General features: G+C 40.4%; 2 protein-coding genes across 4 annotated transcripts in view; one reads left to right on the top strand and one right to left on the bottom strand.

Annotated features, from left to right (window-relative positions):
* The first annotated feature begins 938 nt into the window (after positions 1-938).
* Positions 939-3,656, top strand: wu:fj16a03 (uncharacterized protein LOC335475 homolog). The gene is made up of 3 exons (XM_041789875.1): positions 939-1,093; positions 3,086-3,187; positions 3,504-3,656. The coding sequence occupies exons 1-3, from the start codon at positions 1,048-1,050 to the stop codon at positions 3,587-3,589; spliced, it is 234 nt and encodes a 77-aa protein (XP_041645809.1). The 5' UTR covers positions 939-1,047; the 3' UTR covers positions 3,590-3,656.
* Positions 3,657-9,521: 5,865 nt separating this feature from the next.
* LOC121511500 (echinoderm microtubule-associated protein-like 4) overlaps positions 9,522-25,498 on the bottom strand; it is a 47,701-nt gene continuing 31,724 nt past the window's right edge. For all 3 annotated transcript variants that reach the window (XM_041790236.1, XM_041790235.1, XM_041790237.1), the window contains 12 exons: positions 24,537-24,671; positions 24,108-24,243; positions 21,416-21,564; positions 21,031-21,156; positions 20,023-20,154; positions 19,872-19,939; positions 19,639-19,727; positions 17,895-17,992; positions 13,240-13,327; positions 13,068-13,166; positions 12,729-12,859; positions 9,522-12,249 (listed from right to left, as the gene is read on the bottom strand). In XM_041790236.1, coding sequence (XP_041646170.1) covers positions 11,794-12,249; positions 12,729-12,859; positions 13,068-13,166; positions 13,240-13,327; positions 17,895-17,992; positions 19,639-19,727; positions 19,872-19,939; positions 20,023-20,154; positions 21,031-21,156; positions 21,416-21,564; positions 24,108-24,243; positions 24,537-24,671 — 1,707 coding nt within the window. In that variant the 3' untranslated portion in view covers positions 9,522-11,793. The remainder of the gene's footprint in view (positions 12,250-12,728; positions 12,860-13,067; positions 13,167-13,239; positions 13,328-17,894; positions 17,993-19,638; positions 19,728-19,871; positions 19,940-20,022; positions 20,155-21,030; positions 21,157-21,415; positions 21,565-24,107; positions 24,244-24,536; positions 24,672-25,498) is intronic.

The following is a 25,498-nucleotide window of genomic DNA, read 5'->3' on the forward strand; positions in this document are numbered from 1 at the left end:
TTCAGGGCGCATGCCTCCTCATTAGTTTTACTGCCTAAATAATGGCAACCTCTGGAAATTAATGACGGGTATCACCCTCTGTTTCTGTGACAGTGTGAGTGTTGCAAAGCTCACATAACCCATGGGTGCAGTGCGCCTTGTCGCTGGCATGCGACGGTTGCTATGTATCCACTTTCATGTAACACCTCGACATGCAACAGGTTGCGAGGGCCCGTTATTGCTGCTTGCAGCTTTAGTTTCAAAATTGTTAACTTTCCCAAAGGTCACATGATTTCCTTTTCCTCAAATATTTCATTAAATGAAGAAAACAAAATATTGGAATTGAAAAACAAAAATTGGACCCCCTTCTTTAAAATGTTATTTGTTTTTCCATTTTTGTGACCAAAATGGAATTCAGTTTAACCTTTGAGACATTACCTTGACCTTTCCTAATTTATAAATTATTTTATTTAACTATTCCTGGATTCACTGTTTGTTTTCTTTTAAAAGAGTTTAAAAGATTAAATTATTTAGATATAGTTAAACTCTTAAGTTATTTTTGTCTCTCAGACTTCAACATTTATTGTCTTGTTTTTATAATCATGGAGAGCCAAGATTTAAAATCTGTTAAAACACCCTGCACTGATAGGAATGCCCATGCATAGGAACTTTAAATGTATGTAACCAACATGAGGTTATGAAATCCTTTTGGCTCAAAATAAACACTGAACAACCTTATGTCCCCATGTGCAATCATGACTCGGCAGAAGTGCCAGTGCTTTCCAGGCTAATGTCAAGTCATGACTCAGCAGAAATTAGCTAAAGACAAGCTGTGATGAAAAACAGGAACAAAAACAGACATACGGTCATCATTCAGGACTTGAGGTCAGTTCAGTTTGTTTCCAGATAAGATATCAGTGTGTATGATAGTATGTGTGTGTGTGTGTGTGTGTGAGAGAGAGAGAGAGAGAGAGAGAGAGTGTGTGTGTTCAGAGTATAAAGTCAGATAAGTTTTGCCTGCTCTCATTTTTTGCTGATAGTTGAAACGAAACACGGCAAACCAGAAACATGAAGGCCTACCTGCTGTTGCTGCTGCTGCTGCCTCTCTGCTCAGGTACAATCCCAAAACTCACACAACACCATGGATAGACCACTACTGAAGAGTTTTACTCAAGTATGAGACAGACTGCTTACTGAAGAGTTTTACTGAAGTACAAGTATGAGAAACTGTGTTGAAAAGAACTTAATCTCTGTCAGAGTAAAGTTGTTGGTTTATGTAATGCTATCATTGAAAACATACACTAAAGGTTGAAATAAACACAAAAACCTGGATTTCTTATATAAACATATACTTAAAAATCAAACTGTTTATGTAAATGTAAATGGCAGTGCCATTTTCCAACAGTGCCAACAGTTATCAAGAATTCCAGCCATTCAGAACGACAGGACATTAGCTATATAGATAGCCATGAGAGACCAATAACCTGCATTTAACAGCAATCGAACGCAACAGAAACACTATCACGTCTGCACTTAGCAGGACTGGGGACATGTTTTTACTTCCAAACCTGACCCAACACCGAGACAGTAGAAAAAGAGCTTGACAGTGAAGCTTAGTAATTGGTACTCTGTTGTTACAGCTTGCTTTTTTATACATATTAAACGTGACCAGACCTGGAAATGACAGTGGAAAGACATTACATGACACACATGCAGTCAGTTGCCCAATATAAGCCTGTGTTTAACACTTAAACAACAGCAGCTCTTAGCCTTATATTAGCACTACATTACATTATGTTACATACACCTACATTAGCATATTGGCTGCTACTATAACGTAGCAGCTAACAACACCCAAATACCATCCTCTACTGAAAACACCAACAAATCATCCAAGTAACTAAGCCATTGTTAAGGACACCACCTTAAAACAATGCATTTAAAACAAAAGAGTCTCACGGCCACTTATCCCATATTAGTCTCCATAAACTGATGATCTCAACTGTAAACTCTGAAACAGAAAAATCCAACCATCATGGTATCTTTGCAGTAGTCCTGAAGAAAGACAAAAGTGTCCACTGTGGATAGTTCAGTCCAGTCCTCCCCTCATCCATGGTTCTTCCCACACTGCTGCTGATTAGCCAGGACGTCCTGAGCATGAACACCCACAGGAAAGTGACATGGGGCCCTCGCTGTCAGCCCTAATGGCTCATGTCTTTCTGCATGGCATTATTCTGTGTTGAATACAGTTCCACTTCATGTGAGAATTGGTCATAGGTAGATTTATCTAAACTCTGCCTGTAAGTATCGCAAACTCATGCTAAAGCAGGCCCACCCATCTGGTTTGCAAGGTTACGCTGGATGTCCAAACTATGGCCTGGGGGCCAAATGCAGCCCATTTTCCATTCTTAGTCCATTTTTATTGGCCCACAGCACATTCTAAGAAAAAAATAAATAAAATTGCATGACTGTATTGTACTTCTTAGTTTCAGCACAAGGTGGTGCTACCTTGCTAATTCTGTAAACAAACACTGATAAGACGAACTTATTGAGTTCATTTTGTCACTAAATTGAGACAACACTGTAAACGACAAACAGTTAAGTTATAAGTTATCTAAATAATGATATCGTGATTTATAATTCCCTTATTTATAACAGCAGCAAATATAGCCAGGGCTGACCAGGACCTCCTCAAAACCCGTAAAATGATTTGCTGTTGGCCTTGTAAGGCATTAGCTAGCAATTTGAGCAAACTCAGTCACTTAACAAATCTTAAACAATTGATTGGTTGTCCCGACCTTAATATTCTCAAGGTAAGAATGAAAGTGGCCCTTATATATTTTTGAATGTGGCCCTCAGTGGAAAATGTTTGGACACCCCCTACTTTGGGGATTCCCTTCCAAATTTGCTCAAACATCCATTCTAAGCCAAGAATTACAGTGTTTACATTTCGTGAGCTGTTGGTCAAAGGTCAAGGTTTTTGGGTACCATTATTATCCCTCATTTGTGAATGTGAAATCTCAATAATACTTTGATGGGGTTTCTTCGAACTTTACTCTGCAATAAATTAGCATTCTCACTTGGGTGTGATGTGTTTGTGTTACAGCTAAAAAGTTTAACATTGAGTGCTATGGCCAGGACTTCGTGTGGGTCAACAACATGCTGCTGCAGTGCTCCAGTGATGTGGAACAGGCCTGCTACACAAGAGGTGAGTCCTCTGCATGTTTACTCAGACTTCAGGATGAAACTGTCCCTGCAGCCTAAGATACAGATGAGGAACACTACAGAACTGCTGTGTTCTTTATGTGTGTTTGTTAAGTGTGCTCTTCAAGTGTGCCTTTTACTGTGTCCATAAATGTCTTTAATGGTCAGGTACAAGGAGCGTTATCTCAACCAGATGACACCTAAAATTTATGACCGCCTCACATGAAATATTTGCGTCTGGATTTGTAGATCACTGCATGATCACTGTAAGGGGGCAGTAGTGTGGGACTAAGGCTGATGACATGTTTTCTTTTTTGCAGATAATGGAGAAAAGGGCTGTACTGAGCTGCATAACTGCTCACATGCAGGCTGGAACTGCTGCTACACCGACCGCTGCAACCAGTGAGCCAACCACGGCGGAGGATTCACTGAAATTCACAAAACAAATGATCTGAATAAAAAGTTGAGACAGATTTCCTAGAATGCAGTTTAATCTCTGCCTCCGTAAAATGTACTTTTTGTTACTTACTATGGGTCTGCCCCTGGACTTTGAATCCTGTCTGAGTATTGTTTGTCTAAACTTAATGAAGCCAATATCATCTGAGGTTACGCAAATACTGTTCAGGAATAAAGTGCAGTCGGATAGTTCAAAACAGCAGTAAGTAACAAGCATCAAAGATCACATGGATTCATGTTTGTGTAGTTTTATATTAACTGAAAAATAATTTTAACTGTTTTAAGAATCACATTAAAACTACTCACCTTTATCTAGGGTCAAAACATTGGAATATAACTCTAATTTTGAAAGGTGCTTTCTAAACAGAGGTAAAAGCTCCCTCACAGGCAGGCAAGAAAATACACCCTGATAAACAGTAACTTAGAGTTGCATGAAGAGAAGTGGAAACGGATGATAAACACAGAGTTGGAAAAGCTTTGGGGCCCAAATACACACCACACAACAGGAGTAATGTTAGTGTTTGATACGTGCAGTAAGAAACATGTTCAATGACAGATGACCACTCTAATATTAGCATTGGCAACTATAATGTAAGGATAAAAGGCTGGAATTAAAGCAGTTAAATACACAACTTTACAAATACTTTAAGTTTTGAACTGTTATTCTGATTAATTTTAAATATTTTGATACTTCATGGTCTGCTGCAGAAAGGATTAGGCTGAATTCACACACTACACAAGGGTGTCCAGACTTTTTCACTGAGGGCCACATGCAGAAAGACATAGGGATGACTGGGCCCCTTTGATACCTTTATCCTACAACCTTGCAAAGCAGACTGATCCCCGACTCCGTGTCTGTCATCAGGCAAATCCATCCTGCAAATTTTGCAGATCTCCGACTAAGATTTGGCATGAATTTTAGCCACTGACAAGCTAAACCATTCAGATACTACAGAAGCGCTAGCCTGTATAGCTCTGGCTAGAACCAAAGACTGTAAAAAAACTGGACAAAGCCTGTGTGAGGTCAGCCATCTGCTTACAATAGGCAGACTCAAACTGATTTTGAAGTGGGCGGGCTCCATACTGAAATGACTGTCTGAACCAAACTTTGGATCAACCTAACCTGATGAAACTGTCTATCTGGCATGTCAGGTATTTAGTTTATTCAAGTTATTAAAAATCCTTCAATATAGGTTAGGATACATTTCGAAATTAAAAATATTTAAAGAATAAAAAAATAGCCCAGATCATTGCTTTTTATTCAGGACAGATAAGACAAACATCCAATTACTGTTGAGGATTTAAGGGTGGCCAATCAGATTTCAAGCGCACCTACTACAGCAGCCAATAGGAATGCTTCCTCTGACTTGAGCATTGATTGGCTGCGAGTACTGGGCCAAATCCGGCCCATTGAACGATTATATCCGGCCCGAGAGATCATATCATATTTGTATTATTACTGGCCCACCAGTATGAGGTCTTTAAAAAGTAAGAAAGGTTTCATAAAAAGTCAAGAATGTGGGGGGGGGGTAATTTGTGTTTTATTTCATATTTTCAATTTTGCATCTCAAGATTACATCTCAAACTTATGATTTTGACTTTTCATTTCATGCTTTGAGCCTTTGAACTCATAATTTGGACTTAATGTCACAATTTTATCTTTCAGATTCCCAATTTTAAATTTTAAGTCATATTTTGACATTTTCAACTCCTTACTTTGGCCTTTTAATCCCATATTTTGACTATTTAACACATGATTTCAATTTTTTCTCACATTTTGACATTTTGAATCATAGTTTTTACTTTTTATATCATATCTTGAACTTTTACACTCCCAATTTTGAATTAAAGTCATATTTTTAACTTTTTAAGTCATCATTTTGAATTGTAGCTCATATTTCGACATTTTCATCTCCTAATTTTGGCTTTTCCATCCCAAATTTTGAACTATGAGACTCACAATTTAATATTTTAAGGCATATTTTGACTTTTAAACTCATCATTTCAAATTTTTCTCATATTTTGACATTTTAAATTCATAATTTTTACTTTTTATATCATATTTTGATCTTTTACAGCAACTTAAAGTTATGATGTCAACTTTCTCCTCGTATATTCGCTCTATAAAAATGTTATTTTTCTATTTTTAATATCCTGTTCTAATTTTTTGAACTGATAAACTGGAATTTTTTATCTCAGATTTGAGCCTTTAAACTTATCATTTTTACTTTTTTGAATTTCCAAATGATTTATCATCAGTGCTGTTTTTTCATAATTTATCACTAGTGAAAATGAGGTTGACAGTTGTGGTTAAAAGTTGACCCTGTTAGGCCCTCAGGTTAGACCTTAATCCAGAATCTGGCCCCTGCTGATATTGAGTTTGACACCCCTGGTCTAAGGTTTTACCAACAGAAGAGTTGATTCAATAAATAAGTTAAGATAACTGAATGTTTGGTTCAGAGAATGGGAAAAAGTTTTTAAGCAACTGTGAAAAACTTTAAAAATGGATCAAGGGCCATAGTAGGCCCTTTAACCACAGTTTGGACACCCCTAAATATAACTAAATAATGAAGCTATAAAACAATCTAATCCTAGACCGGGGCTCACCAACTACATTAATCCAAACCAGCTTTTTTCTCACTGTGGGATAAAATAAAAGGAAAATATTTGGTATTATGCAACATATTTGTATTTAAACATTTTCTTCCTAACTTCTCACCTATACTGCACACAGCCGCAAGGGGGCGACTGAGATGTTCCATCATTCTTCATACCACCAGTCCTGTCTGGGGTCAGGAGGGCTGCCCTAACCCTAACCCCTAACCCTAACCCTAACCCCTGACCCCCACTGTCATTTCAATGATCTTTACATTAAACTTTAACTTTAAAAGCAAAACCAGAAATGAATCAAAGGGCCATCAGTTTCAAAAACTTTTATTTTTGCATTTTTTTGTCGAAATCTTCAATACAGTCTGTCATCTGACAGGAATGCATGAAAGAAGACATGATTGGCTCAAAACAGTCACATGAACATTTTCATAATCATTAATCAGTATCAATGTCTTATCTGAATGCTGAAACACTTAAATCCAGAACCTCCTCTCTACCGTTGCCCCCCCTCCCAGGACCCAATCCCACCCCCACCCCTCCCTGAACATCCAGGTGTGTCCCTGAACTCTGTACAAGCCCTTCAGAAAGACGAGCATAGAAAAGACTAATGTTAAAGATTAACAGTATTAAAAAGGCAAAAACATGAATGCCCCCTCCCCCTTATAAGGCCCTGCCCCCAGAATGACATCATCATGACATCATGACATTCAGAAAACATTTTGAACAGAAATGGTCCAGAAGAGACAAAAAAACTAACATCATCAGCAGTCATCCAGTGAGTCACTGAAAACCAATCAGAGGAGAGGATTTCATGTATATCCTGCAACCTTATTGGCTGAGAGATGCGAGTGTTGGATGTGAAGGGTGGATGGGTATTTTACAGTGTAGCTGAGGAGCTGCTGCCCCCTGGTTGTGAGCAGAAATATACACACAGGTATCTGCAGTATATACAAACAGAGCTGCAGCGCCCTCCTGTGAGAGAAGGGTCTCACTCCGGTCCAATTCTGTCACCTCTGCATTCAAATCCTTTAAAATACTTTAGTCACAGTTTCTTCCTGGAGGTCAACTTTAAACTTCCCTTACTTCCTGGTTACTTCCCATTCACATCCTGTTTAACTTCCAATTTACTTCTCATTTCCATCAGTGAGGTTGATTCAGTTTCGATGTGTTGACACTCTGGTCTAAAGCTTAAAGATCTCAGGAGAGGAGCTCCTGAAGCAGGCCCAGGATCAGCAACCTCATTTGAGATAAAAGAATTAGAAGCACTGTGATTGGCTATGAGAAAACCTCCCTACGTTTGAAGACTCCCCTTCGTGTTGTATACGTTTCGATTCTAGGCCCTCCATCTTTTTCCTGAGGGGCTTTTAATATGAAACATCTCTTTAGTGGGAAGCTTGGCTGATTTACAAATGAAAGCTACACAAAACTCAGTGGCTTGAATAATCAAATTTTTAACGTCTCTGACAGTAAAATTTTCAGCTTATGTACTTTGATCAACAATCATCTGGAATCAATAATCTTTGAGATGTTTTTTTTATCCATACAACACAAATAGAGGAAGTTTTATGAAGTTAAAATGGTTTTAAAATACACTTAAGACTTCTTAACTGCAGACACCTTCTCCTCACCTGCTGTACTCTGATTGGAGGAGAAAGTCACCTGAGCAGTTAGCTTACATCCTGTTAGTCAGTACGTTTACATGCACTGGAAAGTCGAGCTACAGTCCTGGTTCCATTCAGCTGTCTAACTGGACTCTCTTGTGGGTGAACTGATTTATTAACAGCAGCACGCCTCTCCTGATGGAGATAGGCTTCTTTCAGCTTGTTAATAACATGAAAAAATTTCATAGAGGCCTCTCGCTCAGGGATCATCAACTTCATTTGTACAAGGCCAGCTTTATTCTCGACAGAAACGGAGGGGGCAGATATTAAAATAAATACATATAGAGTAATTCATTTGTTCTAATTAACATACTTTTTAAATTTGTTAATTTTCTTCAGAGTGCGTGGATTTTTTTGGCCTTCAACATTATTGGTCCCCATCACCTATACTGCAGACAGCCACAAGGGGGCGATTGAGATATTGAAGCTACTTATTCTGAGGGTGTCATGTTGCCCATTACACAGTTTCATGCAAATATGCTGTGTCATCTTTGTTTCCAGCTGTAGAGCTTTATAAAAAATGTTTTACCCTTCATAACACAACATAACCACCCCCTGCCCCAATAGGTTATTCGAAGTCACGTGATTCTGATGATGCAGGAATGAAAGAAAATCAAGCAAAGTTAGTACTTCCTAGCTATTAATGGGCCCCTATGCTGAAGCTATCATCAGAATATTTCTAAATATGAGTATGATCCCTACATTCTACAAAGTTTTAACCGACTTACCTGGCATGGAGGTCAACAACATTATAATTCTCTCAGTCCTGCTTACCTCCTCATGTCATCTTGCCAGATGAAGGGAGGTGAAATTTGAGGAGCCTTGTACTGAGCTATGAGGCAAGTTGAACCCCTTTAATAAATTCCAAAAAATCCTCACTTTGTCACAAACCTGCTTTCATTGAAACCATGATGTACTGTCAACCGAATAAACCTTGCGGGGCAAACGACTGAGCAATGATGTGTCGCTCACCAACGAGTCTGTTCTACGAAACGGCTCTTAAATGCAGTGTTAATTTTGACATCTATTTTTAATTTTAGTCTCAGTCATGTCTTTTAGTCTTAGTAACATTTTAGTCATGTATATCCTTTTTAGTTTTAGTCTAGTTTTAGTTAACAAAAACTCCAAAACATTTCAGTCTTTACTTGTAGTCCAAGCATTTATTCTCTTGCTTAAATCTGGTACCAAGTCATGGTATTGTGTTCTCTGCACTCTGCCAAACCTGGGGTCCCTGCTTTCTACAGCTGAGAGGCAGAACAGATACAGCTGTATTTTGACAAATTCACCCACAGTGGAGAAATATCATGGATTCTGAATGTCCGACAAAAACTCAATTACATTTTTAGTTTAATTTTAGTCATCTTGACGAAAACTAAACTTACTTTTAATCAGTTTTTGTCATCACAGATCTATCTTTGGCTAGTCTTAGTCTAGTTTTCATCATGGAAAAAATGGCTGTTGACAAACATTTTTAGTCGTAGTTTTAGTCAACGAAATTATCACTGCTTTAATGTTAGCCACTGTAGCTAGCTCCTGTTTAAAAGCCAGATTTCTTTTTGCCATTTTTTGTCGTTATTTAACGACGGGGGGGGGGGGCAAAGATCTGAAAGGGGGCGCAAGGCTTTGTCTGCTCTGAGGGTGCTAAAATTTGATGATTTGCAAATAATGACTAAAACCATGATAAAGCAGTTATTAAGTCATGTATACAAAGGTCCTTTGATAAGAAAAGCATGCATGGGCCTTTTTTAGGGGTTTGTCAGTGAAACAATTAAAATCTGATGATTTTTGACAGCAGTGTCATTCTTCTTCTCGTGTGGGTCCTGGGGGGGCTCTGCTTTTTTAGGTTCATGTAGGCTCCAAGGAAAATGGTTGGGAAACACTGTTTTAGATCACAACAACACTAAACTGCACCATTCCCTGGAGATGTTATAGGTACTCCAGCAGCTGGCAGTTGTTTCAATCAGAGTAAATTGTGGCGGCGAGGCAGTCGTCATTAATAACAGCTACAGGGATTACTAATGACAGGCAGCTGCGTTACAGTTAGACCGGGACTGTGGGCCTGATCTGATAAAAAAAAAGTTAATATCTAGTTTAACCAACTTGTAAATCTAATGCAAAAGGATCAGAATGTAACTCGTTAGCAGGCTAATTGTGCTCATCCCTAGGTTTGAGCCCATATCATGCAGTGGGGCACGGCAGAATGCCAAGGCTAGTTTGGACTGGACTGAGATCTGAATATGACAGAGAAAATTGATCTCCAACCGCATTATCTCAGTCCGGCTTTGATTTATGCATTGAATGACAGTTTCACATTCACGTGTATTTTAAAGGCCAGTTTAACTCAGACTAATGAGTCTTCAACATTCTCTAGTTACATGTAAACGTACTGAGTCACTTCAGCTGAGTGCAGGTGCTCTTACCTGCCCAGTTGTGACACATGAGTAAAAGGAAAACCTGGCAAGAACCTACCACTCAGCATTTCTACAATGTTCAAACATAAAGGTCACTTCCAGATGTGTTTGTTTAGGCCAGGTAAGCACTCTCTTCTAGTCTCAATCACACTCTGCAGCTGTTTCTAACTACAACACCATGATTTCTATCCTGATCTCTGAGTGATGAGAAAACATGCATCTCTCCTGCCAAAGGCTCGAGTTCTGATGTACACATACATTTAAACAGCTGTACTTCTACCCTTAATGATGCATGAACGCCCTACGCCCTCAAATAACACTAAACTCTCAGAGCTGGGCTCACGTCCATCAATCCTTTACTTTTCCTTTTTTGTTTTGTTTTGTTTTTTTTTTTCCCCAGCATGGATGCTACCTTGCAAACGATTATCAAAATCGTTAAATTCTTTTTCTGTTCATTGCCATTTTTAAATGAAAGCATACAGCCTCCTGTACTCTAGAGAGCTTATTGAAAACCAGCTAAAATGCCCTTCTCTGCCCTGGGTGCTTTTATTGTGAAATGCTGTTTGACCTACATAATTACATACTTCTGAAATCTACTAGAATGGATCAAAAAAGTTGATTTTTGTAGATTTGAATTAATCTATAGATTTCTAAATCATTGCAGGACTGGGATATTTTCAACCCTTCATGATGCAGCAGGGCTGTTTTTGCTGGATTGTCATGATGAGGAGAGCACAGTAAATGTCAAGATCAATGACGGATGCGTAGATTACACGATCTGTGCCGGTTGGATCTTGAAATGTTCGGAATCACAAGAATCATAACTTTCTAATGACATATGGCATGATATTTAACACTGCAGTTTTGTAAATAACTCTTAAAAATGAGGAAAATTTTAGCGTTAAGGCTAATTTCCATTAGCTTTCAGCTAAATGAAAGGATTGCTAGGCAATATCTTTAACAGATTAACGTATCAATTTTGGATTAAATGTGCCTACCTCTGTCCTCCACCTTCACTGAGAATTCTTGATTTCTATTTCACATTTAGTCACTGCTTATTTCCATCATCAGCTTGTGAAATGAGCCATCAGCAGCTCCTGTTTACCATAAAAACAGAAAACTAACATAACATTTCTTTGACATGGAGAGAATTGAAAGCTTAATGATTCTCTACACTGATTTATGGAGGATTTTTTTCTGGATGCACATCAGAGCTGATGATATCCTCTTCACGTGGAGTATGAGCTGTATTTGTGTTAAGCCTGTGTGTTCACATTTTAATCATATTTGCGTTGTTATAATCTCTACTTTACGTTTGCAGCGACATGCCAAACCCATAATCCAGAACTGAAAACACCTGATCCTGAAGACTAAAAGCGACACTTACAGAGGACCGTAGGAAAGGACCTCAGTCTGCCAAAATGTCTTCAAAGGTATAAAAGACCTGGTCCTGACAGGGATAACCCCTCCTTCTAGGAGGGGGGAGTGAGGGGAGGCAGCCCCTCGTCACTTGGCGTGGCCGTGTCGTCGCTCGGCTCCAGGCTGTCCTTCAGACTCACGGTGCTGTCTGAGGGGGGAGGAGTGGACTCTGAGTGGGGTGGGGTCAACTCTGTAATGGGTGGGGGTAGCTCTGTGGGGGGTGTGGTGCCCCAGGAGGGTTCTTGGGTGCCGTTGGCTGTAGGGGGCTCGGCAGGTTCCTGTGTGGGTGTAGCTGGGGCAGGAGGGGGCGGGGTGAAGACTGGGTCTGCCCGATGGGGGACGGAGTTAGAGAGGAGGCCATCAGTGAGGGACAGCGACGTTTTCTCCACCAAACGCCATTGCATGATGCTGGTGTCCTTCCCTCCCGTGGAAATCAGGTGACTGTCGTTATACAGGAAGCTGACGTTTGTCACGTGACTGCTGTGGGCGCTGTATTTATGACTGGGAGCCTGCAGAAACACACGGATGAGTGATTCCTGATTAATTATCTATGACAAGTGTTTTGGTTAGAGATGAAACAACCTTTTTGTATATAATTAAACCATGGATGCCATAATGAATGGTCAACATTGTTGAGCTTTGGTAATGCTGGCCCCCAATCAGTCTGGTGTAGAAACCAGCACAGGCTTGAGGCCAGAAATCATCTTCTGACAGGTCGAATACAGGGCGTTGGTTTGTGTGGAAACTGTTAACAATTTTATTTAGGCATCACACCTCTACATAATCACAGTTCAGCCGGTCTCACTGCCAGAGTTTTCCACAGAAGGGTGTGTAATTGGCTACAGCATAGAGGAAAACCTGCTTTTAATGAACATTTAATCTTTACACTGGGAGCCCTGCACCAATGACAGTCAGTGGATCTGTGTGAGAGAAAAATAGAGCTTATGAGATTGAAAGAAAGAGGGAGAAGGAGGTTTTTGTTCTTTACCTTGAAGGTTGAGCACGGGTAGGCAAACAGGTGAACTTTACAGAAGTCATCAGCCAAGGCGATCACCTTTCTGTTGTGGGATCTAATCAGAGCGTTGATGTCGGTGCCATCAGAACCCTCTGGCCACACACCTAGCAAACAAAGACAGGTAGAGATCCACATAAGAATACAAAGATACCAGCACAGGGAGGTGTGTAGACACAGCATTTAGGCACAAATGCATGGACACAGGTAAGCCCACTGTTATACATGTGTAGAGCTCAGTAGAACTACAAATGCATACCTGTACAGGTGTGCTGGCAAAGAGATGTCTATGAAGTCGTTAACAGACAAACTTACCAAACACGTGGTATCCCAGTACGCAGGTGTAAGTTGCCCAGTCAATGTCTTTACACTCGGAGCGATTTCGGATCAGCTTACATCCATTTGGAACATCCCCTAAAAACACTGCAGCGTTAGCACCAATGTTTCAGCAACACAGAAGTGTGCAGATCTACATCTGAGTACTCACAGTAGAGGATCTCATAGTCTCCAGAGTTGGACATGATGAAGTTGTTGTCAGGTGACCAGTCCAGGTGAGTGATGTAACTGGAATGTCCCTGTGGAAATGTTGAGATCGTTACAAAAATAAACCTGATCACACAGTGGGGAATGCTGACCAGGGCTACTTTGTTTGGATTTACACAAAAAAAGAATTACAATTTATGTTAATTTTGGCCCCAACTTATCACTATTTTTTCTCATGACGGTCCTGAGGGGGCTCAAGTTTTCTTATATACAAGTAGAGGGGGTTTAAAGGAAAAGAGGTTGGGAACCACTGAACTAGAGCTGTGGTTTTCAAGCTTTTCACCCAAGACACACCTGAAATTGCATTAAAACTTAAGGCACATCAGATATTTTTCCTTGCAAAATAACCGCTTTAATTCATGTTGAGTCATGAACACTCGTCATTCATTTAACCGTTTCATTGCAAAATGAATATACAGTTTTATTTGGCAATTCAAGCTGCATGCTTTGAATTTCCAGGGAGTGCATGGCTAGAAACCTCCATGTGGATAGATACATTTGTTGTAATATTGAATAAAATAAAATTAGTTCAAAAACAATTAAACCATAGTAGCATGAATCTGAATATGAAATTGCAATAAGCTGTAAGGTGTAAAGGAGTTGCAGCAACGTGGTGTTTTAGTAATAATGCAAGCAGTGATTAATGAGAAGTACATAATTTAAATGCACTGCCGTGTCAAGAGAAAGAGCTGTGATTGGCTGTGGGAGCTGGGAGGTGATAATTAGGTAATTTATAGTATCTTTAGTCACTGTAGAGTTGAACTAACGATGCATTGTTATAGAATCCCAAAGGCACACCAAGACTTGCCTCAAGACACACCAGTGTGCCTTGCCTCACCATTTGAGAACCACTGATCTAGAGCAGGGGGGGTCAAACTCAAGGCATGCAAACCAAATCCGGCCTGCCAGGAAGTCTCATCAAGTCTGTGGGACGTTTTGGGTAAGAGAGTGAAAATTTCTAGAAACTCTGTTCACAGCATTTATGTAGATGGGGAAAACAAAGGTTTGGGGGTTTGGGCTCTGCTTTTCCCTCTTTGAGTGCTTTCAGACAGACACAGTCCTGGTTCTGTTCTGGAGTCTTAGAACCTTAGTGCTTTCTGGCAAACCAGCCCGCGCTCACACGTTTAAGCAGAACAAACGTTTAAGCTGGACTGCCTCAACATCACACAGCATGTCCAAGGACCCACCCACTCCAAAGGTCACACACTGGATCTAGTGTGCTCCACTGGTCTCACCCCATTCATTCCACAATGCCTGGACCTAGCCATCTCAGATCACCATGCTGTTTTCTTCTCTATCCCCACCCCCCTCCCCAGACAGCTTACAAAACGCAAAATCACTTTCCGTAACCTCAAGTCAATTAGCATCCCAGCCCTCATGAACATGTTAGCTACCAACCTGACCACTACACACCCTATAACCATAGTTGATGCCCTGGCGAATCACTACAATACAGCACTATCCCTCAGCCTGGATTCTCTTGCCCCTCTGAAGACTCGCTCAGTCTCCTTTACCCACCCAGCCCCCAGTACACTGCTGAACTCCACTCCATGAAGGCTTCTGGCCGACAGCTGGAGAGACTTTCCAAAAATTCTGGCCTCACCGTCCATCTGGAGGCCTATAAAGAGCATGTGAGCTCCTACAAAGAAGCTCTCTCCAGAGCAAAGTCCAGCTACTACTCATCCCTCATCAGTGATCAGCAAAACCATCCCTGGATGCTCTTCTCCACAATAAATCGCCTTCTCTGCCCCATTGACAACCTTCATCCACCAGCCAACTTCGACCGCTGCACTAGGCACCTGCAGTTTTTCCAGGATAAAGTTGCCTCCATCCAGCAGCAACTTTCATCTGGACCCCCACCTCAGGATTTCACTTCACACCAGGACACTGCTCCTCTGCCTCACTGCCGTCTTTCCTGCTTCACACCCGTGGACACTCTCCAAGTGACCGAATGGGTCAAGAAGGCCAAGGCATCCACCTGCTCTCTCGACCCCATGCCCACACCACTGGTGAAAGCATCTCTGTCTGTTCTGTGCCCCATCATGGTAGACATCATCAACACCTCATTATCATCTGGAATTGTCCCCTTATCCTTCAAAACTGCCTCAGTAACCCCCATCATCAAGAAGCCCGGCTCAGACCCCAAGGACCTCTCCAACTATCGACCGATCTCCAACCTTCCCTTCATCAGCAAAATTCTCGAAAAAGCAGTCGCTGCCCAACTCCAGCAACACATTTCCAACCATGAGCTCCATGAACCTCTTCAATCAGGATTTCACACTCACCCCAGCACTGAGACCGCCCTTATCAAAATAACCAACACAGCTGCAGATTCTGGACACATCAGCCTCCTCATTCTCCTTGACCTAACCGCTGCCTTCGACACAATATCCCACACCATCCTCCTCAACCACCTGTCTCACCATCTTGGCATCACTGTTACAGCTCTCTCCTGGTTTCACTCATATCTCTCACAAAGAAAACAGTTTGTTACCATCGGCACCTCTCACTCATCCCCCACCCCAGTTAACCAGGGCATGCCTCAAGGCTCTGTTCTTGGACCTCTCCTTTTCACCATCTACATGCTTCCCCTTGGACAGATTATTCACAAACACGGTCTCAGCTTCCACCTTTTATGCAGATGACACCCAACTCTATCTCAGCACCAAACCATCCACTCAGCTCCCTCCCCACTCCCTGGTAAACTGCCTCCATGACATCAAAGCCTGGATGACATCTAACCAACTCAAACTCAACAGCAATAAAACAGAGCTCATGGTTGTGGCCCCCAAAGTGCTGCTGCAGAAGGTTGGAGATCTCATGCTCGATGTGGACGGGACCTCCATCTGTCCGTCCTCTGAGGTTCGAAACCTGGGCGTCATCGTGGACTCCACGCTCTCCTTCCAGTCCCACATAAAGTCTGTCACCAAATCTGCCTTTATCATCTCAAGAACATATCCAGACTCCAACCATCACTCCCTGATTCTGTGGCTGAAACACTCATTCATGCTTTCATAACGTCCCGCCTGGACTACTGTAATGGAGTCCTGTCTGGAGTTCCCAGCAAAACCCTGGACAGGCTTCAGTACATCCAAAACTCTGCAGCTAGAGTTCTCACCTGCACTAGACCCTGGCAACACATCACTCCGACCCTCATCCACCTCCATTGGCTCCCTATCAAGTCCCGTATCAACTACAAAGTCCTCCTCCTCACATACAAATCTCTCCATGCTCTGGCTCCTCAGTACCTTTCTGATCTCCTCCATCCATACACACCATCCTGCAACCTTCGATCTTCAGACACCGGCCTACTTTCCATGCCAAACCAAACCCCGAACCTATGGAGACAGAGCCTTCAGTGCTGCAGCTCCCACCCTCTGGAACACTCTTCCTGCAGACATCCGTAGCGCTCCATCTCTGGACATTTTTAAAAAAATGTCTCAAGCACCACCTGTTCACCACAGCCTACAGTCTTCACTAAACCACCCCTTACACTCATCCTACCCCTCACATAGTTTGTCCATGTCTATGTGTTCCTGTAAAGTGTCCTTGGGTTTCTTGAAAGGCACTATATAAATTCAAGACATTATTATTATTATTATTATTATTATAACAAACAAATTTAGGATGTTACTCTGTTACTCAGGCAGCTTCTTGAGTTTATTAATGACTTGGTTTGGAGTTTGAGTGAATCCAGCCTTTGTTATCTCCTCCACAAGTTCGGCGTGTCACTCACTCTTCCCTGTGCTACTCTCCAGCTTTTTTTGGAATCCTGTCCATGCCCAGATAGCAACCAAACATTTTATCTCTTCAGCAGACCACTTTTCTCCATTTTCTGCTCGTCTTCACAAGCTAGAATGTGGCACGCCCAGTGATGTCTTTACATGGTTCTTGAGGAAGAACCAATTTTTTTTTTTGTTCCAGATGAGAACCAACTCTTCAGGTTTTCAACCGTTTTTTTGGTTTGTTTTTTGTTTTGAACATGCAGGTCAGTTCAAAGTAAGGTTCAGGGACCGGAACCGTCCTGGAGCCCTGCCGGTCTAAAAGGTCTAATTGTGATGTCACTGTGGTGCAACGTCAACACTTTTATTCAGGCCAACAGTGGATAGAGCCAAACTTGTGCTGGTGTTAACATTGCTAATTGGACATTTGACATGCTTGCTCTCTCACTATGTCGATGAACAGAGATGTGTAAAAAAGGACAATGAAGCTCACTGCTGCTTCATAAATCAGTCAGGAGACGCAAACTCCACTGCCAATGTCAGCAGCTTTGGATGAGACCTTGTTCAGGTTGGGGGGACGATTTTAAAAATGAAATGAGCTGCTTCACCCACACAGTTAAGAACAGACTACTGTTTACATGGCGTGCTCTTTACAGCATATAACGTCTTTTAAGTTTCCATGTGGACAAAGGTGTTTTTTAAAAACCAATTATTTATAGATGGGATAATTTTTGTAAAAAAGGAGGAAAACTTCAACTCAAAAATACTTGCCTATACGCGGACTAGACCTTTAACAACACAGCCTGATAACAGAAGAAAATGCTTTATAATGGCAAAAAAAAAAAAAAGAAATGAAAAGAGGAACAAATATACTCACTGTGCACTTCCCATATCTGCTGTACTTTCGTCCTTTGTCAGAGACGGTGTACAGGTAAATAAAGTTGTCATGAGATCCAACAGCCAGCAGAGAGCCGTCTGCAGACACACAGAGAGGAGCAGTATTTAACATGTTGTTTACTTCCAATTCATGAGTACAATCCTACTGGGCATATTTATAGTGTAACTAAAGCAGTTTTACAGGCTGCTGTAGGGATACAGATTTTTTGATATCATTAGTCTGCTTCACAATAACGCTTAGTCAGTGGTTTGGTGTTCTATCAAGCATCAACATGTTCTAAATAGTTACAGCAGAAAGCTAACTGTATCCCAAGCACTGATTGTAGAGTGATTATAAGCTTTTTACCCCTTGATCTGAGAATCTGTTATTTGCTGGTCTTTGGCCAGTTTCACAGTTGGAAATCTGGCAGATAAACATCCAAACGGTCAAAATGTCGGGTTGAAAAATATGCCAATTACCAGATGAACAGTGAATAATTATATATTATATACTGTGTAACCAGGAAGATAAGTAGCAGGAATCCTTTAATTTAAACTCAGGGGATTTTCGTGCAGATGTGGGGTTGTTTATTCACTCAGACAGCAAGCACATGGCCCATGAATATCCTCCTGAGACCTGAGCTTTTGTTTGGAATGCATTTAGTTTATCCCACTTATTCTGGATGAGTAAAAGTTCTGAATTGTTAGAAATTTTCATTTCCAACATCCACACAAATTCTCCAAAAATTCTGCAAATATTCTCAAACATGTTTCAAAATAGCCCAAAAGAGAGCCCATTTTCTATAATAATTTTCCTTAACTATTAGTTTAACTATGAAGTAAATAAACCCAAAATTTAAAGAAAAATCCATCCAAAAGTTCTTGGAAAATCCCTCAAAATTGACCAGTAAGCCACACAAAATTCCATAAAAATGGTAGAAAATTCCCTGAAACATCAACAAAAATTCCTACTTAAATCAACATCCCCAAAATTACAAATACATTTACCAAATATCCATAAAAATGGCATATTGCAAATTGTATATGAATTATCGCATTAAAGGGTTTTTGTCATTCTCATATTAGAAAAAGTACAAAAAATGAAGAAAGTAGCCTTTTTTGTTGACTATTCTAAAAAAATGGCACCTGAATGATTGCATGATATTTCATGCATAACATCTCTGTTGCCAAAATAAGTCTAAAACTGCTATTTTGACACAAATTTGCAATGCAAACAATCTCTGCAGCTACAAAAAAATAGGATTTATTTAACTGGCATTTTGACACATTTCAAGTTGAAGAAATATTGCACCTTTTGCGATTTGAAAATTGCAGCAGTCCTTATTGCGATTTAATCTAATTTTCGATTAATTGCCCAGCCCTAGTTGATACTCATCCAGATAATTTTCTTCACTGAAACCAGCTTGAGGATTCATTTGTTGATTATACATAAAGATAAGGGAAATAGGATTACATATTCACTTTAGAAAATAATTAGTTATAATAGTCATTACCCGTTTGGTTTCCTGAGTACTGATCATTTGATTTCAGAGACAGCAGACTCCGTGATAGTTTGAGGCAGATTAAATGTGGTACATGAGAGTCACTGCTCCTTTTATGGTAAAACATCAAAATTTTGATGTAAAAAAAAATAAACCAACAGAGTTGACATCCAGCAGGTCTCTGGACCCGGGTCCATCAATCTTCCTGATAAAAAACAAATGTTTTAACTTGGCTCCACCCACCTACAGAGAAGCGCATCACTGACAGCTGCTCGTTTCCATCCGTGTGAATCGCCACGAGGTCTGTGGTCTCAGCGTCCAGAACGTACCACCTGAGACAGGCAGACTCGTTAAACCATCGTAAGACGGGTGGACCAGTTACACCCTTATAAGACTGTTAAGACTGGTTAAATCGCCACGAAGAACAGCGACACCATCAACACAAATGTAGAACACAATCAATGACATGTACTGACTTTCCTGAGTGTGTTCCTATGGCGACCACAGATCCGCTCGGGTGAAAGTCTGCACAGTGTCCGTGTTCCTGAGGGAGAGACAGAGCTGTCAGCCGTGGATTAAATAATCAAACTACCGATCAGCTGACAGGCACCGACACAACAGTCTTACCTCCAGAGTTCGGTTCCACAGAAGACTGTGATCCACAGAATTCCAGACGCACACCATTCGATCCTGGGCACAGGTGAGGAACATGTCTCTGGAGGGATGGGACGCCAAACCCCAGAGCTCATCGGTGTGACCCTGAACACAACAACAGAAAACATAAACATAAAACATAAAACAGAACAGCTAAAACTAATCTGAGAGCAATAATACTTTACTGCTGTAATTCTTACTACTACTTCCTTCTATTTCATTACCATGCTAGTCACTAATGCGAATATTGCAATGTTCTGCTTTCGATCAATCAAAGCTGCTATTTTTTTACATACTGCTACAATCATCAATAAAGCAATTTCCTACAAAATGGGAGGTAAGTTTACAGAAGGGACAGCCTCACTTTTTTTTTTACCCCAACCCCTCCAACTAGCCCCCTCCAACCCCAATGCAGCTTCAGCAGAGGGCTACCAACATGAGTCTGGTCTGCTTGACAGTCCTGCCCAATAATAAGGGAAGGTTTATGCCACTTCTGTAACAGGGCTAAGTGTTGCTAGTGCTGTGCTCAAGGGGATTAATGCTGGTCTTAATGGTGGTAGAGAGCACAGTCTAGGCCAGCTCTCTTGTAAAGAGCTGTTGGATAACTTGGGTTATTAATTGGTGCTGCACAAACAAAGAATGGTTGTTTGATCAAAGTACCCTGACAATGGACAACATGACCCAGAACAAAACTAAGATCCTGAAGCCCTGACACACAGCCTACCTAAGTAAGTCCATTATTTCACCTTGTCGCTGTGTGAATAAGGTACTGAGACAGAAAACTAGGGTGAAAATGGGCTGCTTGTAGCCATAAGCATGATGGGACAGCACTGTTAGTGGCTGTATGAAAGCAGTGCAGTTATTTAACCAGTTGAGTCTATTTTGCTCTCACATTACTGAAATGCTGTGTCATATCACACAAATCAGAGCCCTGTCTGCTTTGTACATGCTGAAGTTATGAGTCATGTCATGTAATCTCACCTGGACCTCCACCAGGAAGCCATCGTTGAAGGTTCCTCTAAGGATGAAGTTACGAGATGTCCCGACCAGGAACTCTTCCCCCTTCCCCTCAGACACTGCTCTGATTGCTCCGTACTGATCTGGGACCTGTAGACACAAAAGCGACCTCAGGAACATGTGACCATGGCTCAATGACAAACATTAACAGCTACAATATTTTAAGTTTTTCAAAAATCATGTTTAAAGTCTCAACTAGAGTGACTAATAACTTTTATAAGAAGGACTCAAAATGAGCAGCTTTTTGGTGTTCTTTTATGAGTAAAGGTGAAAGATTCCACACTATAATGAAAATTATCGTTAGCATTTCCCTTCATAGTTTTTATCAAAGTTATTGACTGTGATTGACCTCAATGTCCCGGTCCGCTCGTAGCTCGTGGTCCCACAGGATGATTTTACGGTCCTTTCCTCCTCCTGTCAGTATCGTGCCGCTCCTCATCTCGCACATACAGAACACACTGCCCTCGTGACCTTTGACCTGCCGACTGATCTGGAAGGCTGCACAGACACAGAAGCTGGTTAAACATATCAGCCAACACTGGTGTGATCATGGTGATAGGTAATGAATGGAGTCGAATGATTAAAACCATTTGTTTATGTTAGATGACTGAACTTCATCATAGTGATGTCAGGGGCCAGCAGGGGGCAGCAGATCACACAGACAACACTTCCTGTTAGGAAAGGGGTTTTTTTTCTGTCTTCCTGATGAAACAAATTTTCTGACAAATTTCACTCAGACTTCACTGACTGTGAAAAGTCTGTCTCATTCTGAGACTTCTGTCTGATTCAGAGAGAATCTGATGAACTCTGAACTCCATCAGGAATCTCCTTGGCATAAGCTCGGCTTCATGTTGATGATTAATGGTGATTTTTCTATGATACTATTAGAAAAATATCATTATCAGCAGATAACATCTTCTAAAGTTACTTATTGTATCAGTAAATGTGTAAATGTTAGCTTTTATCAGTCATACATATCTGCAGAATATACACATTTTAATACAGTGTTTAATCTCATTAGATGAAGACTTTAACTTATGAAGTTTTAAGCAGATCTAACAGACCTGCCCCTGTTTAAGATTCCCCTTTTTCATCTCTATTCCATAAACTTCAAACTAGGTTCTGAGAACTGAAGTTTTAGGTCTGAACTGGGGCTGGGCAATACGGACTAAAAATCATACACTGATGATTTTTTTTAGATTAAAGGTGATAACATAGATATTTAAATATTTTATCTGTAAAGAAATATCAAACAGCTGTCACTAAGAATTGGCGATATGGAAAAGAAATTGCAATTTTTTCCATGGTTGGATCAGGATCTTGATTTATCATTATTCTTTTTCATTTGAATTTTTAAGGCTGATTTTTAATTACTGAGCAAAAATCAAACTCATATCCTATACAAGTTTATTTTTAAATGCACAAATACTGTGTTTAAAAGTAAATTCTATTTATTTTATCCTCTTCAGTAACAACCTGTTGACCAAAGCATAAAATGCTTAAATATTTGCCATTTACAGCCAACACCACCAGATAACGGAGGCAAACATTTTTATCTCTTTACCATGATATCTCTTATTTCATCTGTATTCTAAAACTCCTTTAGTATTCATGAGGTGCATTTCTATGGTGATATCTATCTTAAAATATGGACTAAAAGCAGAATTCATACGGTTGCAGTTTTATACAGGTGTTATGTTCATATGCAGGATTATATCAGTCAGTATGTTAGGGTTACTTTAGCTGTGTTTATAGACTAGTAAGAATTTGAAAAGTGAAAAATAATCCAGAATGGGATTATTTTCTTCAATACACTGTCATGCAGTAAAGACGTGGCCTTATTTTTATCTTAACCCAGTTAGACCTAACCCTGGCTAAAAGAACAGCCTCTAAAAATGGAGTATTTTTAAACAACCTCAAAAACCAGATGCTTTTCTGCAAAACTGCACAGAATATAAACATTTACTAAAATGCTTATTTCTCTTCCTAATTAGCAATCACAGTCATGAAATAAAATACATTTAAAAGCAATAATAATTGGCTTTGAATGTTGATAAAAGCCTTTGCCCTAAAGTTTAACATTTTATTAATTATTGATCAAATCAAAGTATTCAGTGTCCTCTGCTTCACTGAGCCTGGGCTTTATTCACATAGTAATCTGGGTTGTTGTCAAATCTACTGTTGTTTTTGAAGTCTAAAAAGATTTATGTAGTCTGCCTCTGAGTCTCCTGAGTTGTCACTGCTCAACTTTAAATATTATCCATCCATCACCTTTTCCATATGGTGGCTAAAAGGCTAAAACATCATCTCATCTCCCTTCGACCCTAAATTTAAGTGAATCATGTTGCAGTTTGTCAGCTACATGTCTAAAGAGCAATAAGATCATCCAAATGATAGTAATTCTGCATCAGGTATTAAAGGTATAAACGTCTCCTCTACTGACTACAGTGTGTCTGGTCCCTAACCTGTTTGACTCTCAGGATGTAGTTTCTTTGAGATTTTTGCAAACTTTATGCAGTGTGCAAATAACTAATCCTTGCACCCTGATAGTTTAGAAAACCCCAGTTCCATAAAGCCCAACTGGAGCCCTTTCAGAAGGTCTAAATCTTAAGTTTAAGTTTTATTTTGAGCCATGAATCCTCCATGAATCCAGGCTCCAAAGGGAAACTGCAGGGGAGGGGTGAGTGGACGTAGACAGGTGAAACTAGAATGAGATTCTCTCATTTCTCAGCTTTAGCAGATTGTTGATACATTCTATTTCTTCATGATCTAAGATCATCCTATCACACATCCCTAATAGACACAACACCAGGAGTATAATCTCTGATATGATTCCAGTAAAAATCTCATGATATTAAAACATAGCAGAAACAAAACAGAAGTCCTACACTCCAACATTGGCCGATTCTTTATGTTCAATCATCAAAAACTGCAGGAAAATTCAAAAACTGTAGACTATAGACTGTCAAATCTCTGGTCTCCCCTGTCTGTATAACATTTACAGGCATAAAAACCAGTCTAAGCCCCAGTCTCCTCCTCACCTCTTGGTCCCTTTCCGGTGGGTGTCTCTGCCGTGTTCCTGGTCCAGACCAGCAGGATTCCTCCTGAGTCTCCAGTCAGGATGTCTCCAGTACTCAAAAAGGCAAGACACTGAACAAACTTTGGCTTCTCATATTTCTGAAAAAAAAATTAAAAATAAATAAATAAATAAATAAATATTTAGGAAACCACATTAAAGTTAGACCAGAGCAGGGCCTGTATTCACAAACAGTCTAAAGAAAGGCACTGAGAAAAGAAAAAGAAACACTACCACCACTGTCAGAGAGAAGATAACGATAAAACTAAATATTTTTACATCTACACTCTCACAGACAAAGACTGGGATTTCTGAGTTTGGTCCCTCTGTCACAGATAGTGCATTTATTCTATTCATTTCAATTCAAAGAAGCAAAATCAAAAAGTTTCCTCACCCCGAAGATTCCCTGTTTTCGAGCCAGTGACGTCCCGTTCCATGCCCAGAAGAAGATGTGGGACTTCCCACAGGTGACGATGGTGTTTGCGTCCGTGGGGTGGAACTCCACTGCCAGGACCACCTCGTTGGTGGTCTGAAACACAGATTCACTTTATCAGTAACCAGAGGCACTTGAGATCAGGTGAGAATCAGCTAAAAAAGTTGAAATCAGGAACTGGAGAGATTTTCTACTCATCGCTGTGACTTGTACAGCTCTACTGGCTGGCTCTCTTAAAGTGAACATAGAAGCAGCACAGAATTCTGATTATTTAAAGAGTGCTCATTGGTAAGCTCCTTTTACTAATTAAAGTGGCTGCAACTGCTTCAAAACATGACTTATTAATGCGGGCATGGGTCTGATGAACTATTGTGTGTTTATAACCTAACACGCCAGATAGACTGTTGTACATATCCATTTCATGAGATATACTACAACATTAATCTGGGAAACCTCCCATACAAAGTGCTTGGGAAGGGCAAGACTGCAGTAACTACTGCAGTAGTTAACGAAAGGCAGAGAATGTTGGTGGATAAAACTGAAGCTGAGGCCGGTCAAGAGAAGTGCAAAAACATCTACGCTACCATGGAAAGCTTTCAGTGTGGTTCTTTGGTCCTCTTTGAATAAAAAAATACTGTCCAGATCTGATAAAATGTGCTGCTAAAGCTACAGTCAAGCTAATAACTTCACCAGCAGCCATTACTAGCAAACAGTAGAGCCAAACCCTGCCTGTAATTATCACAAACTTATGCCGAAGGAGACGAGCAAAAACATGTTTTATTCCGTGTGAAGCTGCCAGTGCATTTCAGTGCTCTTCTTTTAAAGAAATGTGGTTGAGTTATGATAAAACTGCTGCTACACTAATAGCTTTAACAGAGGTAATTACTACAACAACAGCAGCAGCCATAATTTTTGGCTACCAG

Source organism: Cheilinus undulatus, linkage group 6 (assembly GCF_018320785.1).
Source record: "Cheilinus undulatus linkage group 6, ASM1832078v1, whole genome shotgun sequence".
In the NCBI taxonomy this organism is placed as follows: Eukaryota; Metazoa; Chordata; class Actinopteri; order Labriformes; family Labridae; genus Cheilinus; species Cheilinus undulatus.